Source organism: Hakea prostrata, chromosome 4, assembly GCF_041222555.1.
Source record: "Hakea prostrata isolate BN-2017 chromosome 4, UWA_Hpros_2, whole genome shotgun sequence".
In the NCBI taxonomy this organism is placed as follows: Eukaryota; Viridiplantae; Streptophyta; class Magnoliopsida; order Proteales; family Proteaceae; genus Hakea; species Hakea prostrata.
This window is the reverse complement of record NC_142603.1, coordinates 6,380,265-6,386,602: the sequence shown is the minus strand read 5'-3', so window position 1 is coordinate 6,386,602 and position 6,338 is coordinate 6,380,265. Positions and strand designations below refer to the sequence as shown.

The following is a 6,338-nucleotide window of genomic DNA, read 5'->3' as shown; positions in this document are numbered from 1 at the left end:
GAGAACACCTTTTTCTTGTCTATAATCCGGTCAGTTAGAATCTCCACCATCTCAACTGCATTAGAGATTAACCATTCAGTTTTATGAAGCACAAAATTGAAAAAAAAAAAAAAAAAAAAAAAAAACTTGGTGTAAACTAATTGTTCAGGCCCATTTCCTATATTCTAACTTGAATCTGATCAAGTCAATTGACTTGATTTTCTTTTTCTTTTTCGTAGAAGGATGAATTATAAGAGAGAGAGAAAAAGAGTGGTTGACTCCGTGGTCTTTCTTTTGGATAGAAGACTCTTTAGTCAATCTGGCAAATATTGATGATACTAAATTCTACTCAGTGGTAGACAAATCATTTCAGTTTTGGATCTAAAGTCTTGCTATTAAGAAAAATTCCAAAATCAAGTAGAAACTGTTCGATTGCTTCTTGGGATGTTTTCAATCTTCGATGGTAGTGATTTTATGTATTTATACTTTGATATTATAGTTGACGATTTCGTGAAACATCAATTTCATGATAATTTGAAATGAGATGAGTGACAGCAGACACAAATTAAAACCATACCTGTAGACATCATAAATAAATGAGAAGCCAAAACCAACAGATTTTTGACACCAATCAGAAACCAAAATAAATAGACCCAAAATTTTCAATTTGTTTTTTTGGGTTATCAAAATTGTCAAACTTGTGATTACAAATGTAATGAGGGTTGAAAGCCTAGATCGGTTATGTCAATTCAAAGAATATCTCACATTTATTTCCATCATTTATTCAAATGGCTACATAATGGGGTCCTTAAGTTTGGACATAGATATTTTGGATTGTAGGGTGGATTGGAATTGAGAGTTTCAAAGTTTGAATAATGGTTAGATCACACCAAGTCAAATTAAGATCTGAGGTCTTAAAATGAGCGGCTGTTCTATCTAACCCTAATCCTTTCTATTTCAAAGTAGACTTGAATGTTACGCATTAAATGCCCAGTATTTGCTGCCAATAGTTAAGATCGAAATCTCGACCGTCTGTCTCGTAAGTGGTTGAAAGCAAGACGGAAGGTTGAGATTTCGATCTCGACCCTTGGCAGCACAGTGCTACGCATTCTGAAGTTGAACCGCTCTATTTGTTTTCTTGTCACTATGATCCAATCCTTGCATCTGCCTTCCCCTAGGATCAATAGGGTAATGACACCTGAGATTACTTTCTATGAAACATAGACATTCAAATGGGCCATGGGAGATGGGCCAAAAACAAAGAGCATCAAGACCCAGAATGAAGGTCCTTTATCGGCCCATTCAATTTAATTTAATCTAAACAAGCCTCGCAGGTGTTATTCAATTCAATTTAATCTAAACAGTCACTCTTTAGGCCATTCGAATCCATAATCTTGTTCGTATTAGGGCATATGGAGGTCGTTCAGATCTAAGACAGCTTTAACGATCGATCTCGCTTCAAATTAATGATTTGACGATCATGCATATGCTCGCTGTCAGGGAGTTGGGGGAAAAGAAAAAGGAGAAAGAAAAAAAAAATGGTCTCCTGAACTAGTTGTCCATGGGACAGGAAACTGGATAGGCATCATGCCACTCATGCGTCTTACATATTTTATGTTCATAGACGTTGAACAGCTAGCATGCATGATCAGATTCCTTATGTCTCCTCTTGTTTCTGTATATATTGGATTTGAGTTTTAAATCTTGACAAACCCAAAAATCCGTCTCCAACTTTAATCTGTAGGGAGCTTTGTGTTAAGACCTTGTAAGGAAAGGAAATGGCTCCCTCTCCTCTGCACCTTAAGGCTTCACGCCATGCTCGTTCCATCAGTCTTCCCTCTAGATCTCATCCTCTTACCCTTCAAGTTGAGGAGCAGTTGGACAGGTTAAGGGATTCATCAGAAACCACCTCTTCATCAATATGCTGCAACTTGGGTGGACTCAGAGATTTATATATATGACGTTGTCAATGATTTTCTTCATTTTCCATCTACCCAACAAACATTAGCCCAAGAAGTAGGAGAGAAATGGGTTGATGAGGTGCTGGATGGATCTGTTAGGTCACTGGATTTGTGTAGTGCAGCAAGGGATATTCTATCACAGACGAAAGAATGCGTCTCTGAGCTTCAATCCTCCATACGCAGACTAAGAACAGAATCTGGTGTACGTAATGAAGTTGAAGCATACAATGTGTCCAGGAAGAGGATGAGTAAGGTGATCAGGAAATGCATTGGAGATCTAAGGAAAGTACAGAAGCAGAGTCCATTTTCCTCTGTCTTGAACAAAACCCAGGAAGTTGTTGCCATTGTTAGTGTGCTAATAGAAGTGGAAGCAACCACCCTCTCCATGTTCGAGTCGCTGCTGCAGTTCGTATCTGGGCCAAAGCCAATGTCAAAGTCTGTTGGTTGGCCTTTTGTTTTTAAATCACCTAACAAGAAACATGTAGCAGAAGATGAGGAACATGCTGAGAAATGTGAATTTGAGAAGGTGAATCTCGCATTGGGCGATCTCGTTGGCCACAAAACTCAAAAGGGCTTTGAGTTGAGGCATATTGAAGCGCAGAAGCAATTGGAGACATTGGAGTTAAGCATCCGGGATCTTGAGGATGGAATGGAATGTATCTTCATGAGTTTGATCAAAACCAGAGTTACCCTCCTCAACATCCTCAACCACTAGAATAGCTAGCTAGCTTCTGAAATACCCAACCATTTTTGCCTTCCATCAGTTTCCCCATATTTTTTTCTTGGGAATTTGCCCTTGGAGTTCAATTTGTACATGCAATAGAAAAATCATGTATACAGTATTTTCTGAATAATTACATACTTCAGCACAAAGAAATTTAAGAGCATCTGCTTGTGTTATATCTCTTATCTACTTTGTTTTAAGAAATGTAGATACACTCTACCTTCCAAATACTACAATACAATCAACCATATATACTATCATGGATATCAGATACCCTTTATCTGCAAAGAACTCCTGCTATTACTGCTTCCTAACACCTATTTACCAAGGCAGTTTAATGTCAATCCAGGTGTTTCAGTGAAGAAGCCTTGCTACTGTTTAATATTCAAATTAAAGGCTCTTTAAGTCGCCAATGAAATAAGATAGAACACCTCAGAGAAATTTCAGTTCAGGCATTTGCTCATATAATTTCACTAGTGAAATATTTAATTTATTTTATTTTTTAAAGATGATGCTTTCTAATAACAGCTGACAGAGATCAACTAATACACTTAATTTGAAACTGAGTTATGAATTCTATAATTGAACAATTTATGATGTACATATTTAAATAATCAAGAGTTTTCAAGAACAAAAAGCTTTAAGGTGAGAGTTTGCCTTTCTTTGGGATTTTTATGTTCTACATAAAAGCCAAAAATAATATGGTGATTGAAATTAAACTAAAGATAATTGTATCGAAATAAAGTTATGCTACTCTAATAGAATATTAATTTAAATATGGAAGTCTCATGATACACTCTGATTATATATTTCCTAAGTATAGCTATATATGAGGGGTAAAGGAAAGAGAAGAAGAGAAATTAAGTAAAACTAAGTATAGCTCTGAGGGGTTAATGTCCTTTATTTCCTAATAAGCCATGCACTCAACTCTGTCACATTTTTGTCCTATTAACCTCTGCAAGACTTTGCCTCCACAATGCAGAAAGTTCTCCATCATACTAGATAGCATCGCAAAAATTGAAAGCTATCAAGCAAATGAATTTATAAACAAATAAAATAGATCCATCCAAGCATAGCTCAAATCAAAGCAAAGCCCATCGTAATCTATATATGTGCTGGCCTTCTCTAGAGTAGGAGACAAGATCATCAATCCAACCGTGTGGCTATAGCATTTTAATATTTGACCTATTTATCTTATAAAGATTGTAGAACTGAGAACAAAAATCATGATAAGAAAGAAGTGAAGGTGGGTTTAGGAAGGGAGGGAACATTGAAAGAACATCGATGACCATTGAGATCTTTCAATGAGACAAGATGAGACAGGAGGAATCTCATGTTGTTTCAATATCATGGGTTGATGAGATGTTGGGTGGATCTCTCAGGGAGCTGGATGTGTGCTCTACTGCAAGCTACCATGAGAGTCTGAGGTCCACCCAACCAAAGCTTAGAATCAAATCAAAGCCGATTGTAAGCTATGTTCTGGCCTTCTCTAAAATCGGAGGCAATATCATTAATCCACCCGTGTGGCTCTAGTATTTTAATATGTTATCTTTTCATTCTGTAAAGATTGAAGATTTAAGAAAGAAATCAAGATAAGAAGTGAAACAGCATTGAACAAACATCTATGACTCTATCATTGAGATCTTCAATGAGGCAAACATGAGTATGCCCATGATGTTAAAACAGCATGAGGTTGAGATTCTTCCCTTCTCATCTTATTTTCATATAAATCAGGTCCAAAACAGAGACAAAATTGAATGCTGTAGATTAAATGCGCAGCCCCTGTTTAGAACATTTTATTTTCCATAGAATCAATCAGTCAATTTTAAGGTTCTAAGTTCAATAAGGCTGTTTTCAAATCTATCATCCATTCCAATGCTTTGACAATACATCCTAAAAATCTCATACAGTAAAACAAATACTAATAACAAGTCTTACTCTTATGAGATACCACAGACGAGGTGGGTTTGATATAATGATATCCCATGTTTCTATTGCCACATCAAAACTTTCCTGTTGGAAGTCCTTGCAAGAATGCTTGCCTTGGGGATCCATTATCAGCCTGAGATCTCGCCAATAATTAATCATTTGACATTAATAGCAAACAAGAAAGCAGTAAATGCCACTCGTGCGTCTACCTCATGTTTATAGATCCCTAAACTAGGGGGAGACATTCAACAAACATTGCCGATTGTAGCGCTTGACATCCACTCTGGAATCACATGATGATGAGTGGAGTGAGATTCCTCATCATTGAGTTATGTTTGCTGATCTAAAGTATTAATGAAATCGAGATAATGAGTAGCCCATAATGTTGAACAGCTAGCAGGCAGGATAAGATTCCTCCTGTCTCCTCTTGATTCTATAAAAACTTGATTGAGTTCGGAGTCTTGACAAACCCACATATCCCTCTGCATCTCTAATCTGTTAGAGCTTTGTCTTAGACCTTGCGAGGAAATGGCTCCTTCTCCTCTGCATCTCAAAGCTTCACGCCATGCTCGTTCCATCAGTTTACCTTCCAGATCTCATCCTCTTACTCTTCAAGTTGAGGAGCAACTGGACAGGCTGAGGGCTTCATCAGAAGCCACATCATCATCATCATCATCATCAATATGCTGCAACTTGGATGGACTCAGAGATTTATACGATGCCGTCAATGATTTACTCCATTTGGCATCGACCCAACAAACATTAGCCCAAGAACTAGGAGAGAAATGGGTTGATGAGGTGTTGGAGAGATCTGTTAGGTCGCTGGACATGTGTAGTACCGCAAGGGATATTCTTTCACAGATGAAAGAATGTGTCTCTGAGCTTCAATCTTCCATTCGAAGACTAAGAGCAGAATCTGCTGTACTAAATGAAGTTGAAGCATACAATGTGTCCAGGAAAAGGATGAGTAAGGTGGTAAGGAAATGCCTTGGAGATCTAAGGAAAAGTACAGAAGCAGGGTCAACTTTCTTCTCTGTTGGACAAAAACCAGGAAGTTGTTGCCATCGTTAGTGTGCTAAGAGAAGTGGAAGCAACCGCCCTCTCAATGTTCGAGTCTCTGCTACTGTTTGTATCTGGGCCAAAGCCAATGCCAAAGTCTATTGGTTGGTCTTTTGGTTTTAGATCACCTAACAAGAAACATGTAGCAGAAGATGAGGAACAGGCAGAGAAATGCGAATTTGAGAAGGTGAATGTCGCACTGGACACTCTCATTAGCCAGAAATCTCACAAGGGCTTTGAGTTGAGGCATGCTGAAGTACAGAAGCAATTGGAGACGTTGGAGTTGAGCATCCGAGATCTTGAGGATGGAACAGAATGTGTCTTCAGGAGTCTGATCAAAAACAGGGTCACCCTTCTCAACACCCTCAACCACTAGATCAATAGCTGTCCTTTGGAATACTCAAACCATTTTTGCCTTCCATCAGCTTCCCCATATTTTTTCTTGGGAATATGCCTTTGGAATTCACTTTGTACATGCGAAAGAAAAATCATGTATACAGTATATTCTGAATAATTACATACTTAAAAGCATCTTCTTGTCTTATATCTCTTATCTATTTCTTTGTTTTAAGAAATGAAGTTGATGCATTACTTTCAAAATGCAACATTACAATTTACAACCAAGGCTCCTGACAAAGAACTCCTGCTATTACAGGCTCCTGACACCTACTAACCAAGGCATTTTT

The 6,338-nt window shown here is 37.8% G+C and overlaps 1 protein-coding gene and 1 pseudogene across 1 annotated transcript; both read left to right on the top strand.

Annotated features, from left to right (window-relative positions):
* The first annotated feature begins 1,757 nt into the window (after positions 1-1,757).
* LOC149017411 (uncharacterized) lies at positions 1,758-2,655 on the top strand (annotated as a pseudogene).
* Positions 2,656-5,121: 2,466 nt separating this feature from the next.
* Positions 5,122-6,028, top strand: LOC149017410 (uncharacterized). Its single transcript, XM_089152954.1, has 2 exons — positions 5,122-5,568; positions 5,645-6,028. The coding sequence occupies exons 1-2, from the start codon at positions 5,122-5,124 to the stop codon at positions 6,026-6,028; spliced, it is 831 nt and encodes a 276-aa protein (XP_089009080.1).
* The last annotated feature ends 310 nt before the right edge of the window (positions 6,029-6,338 follow it).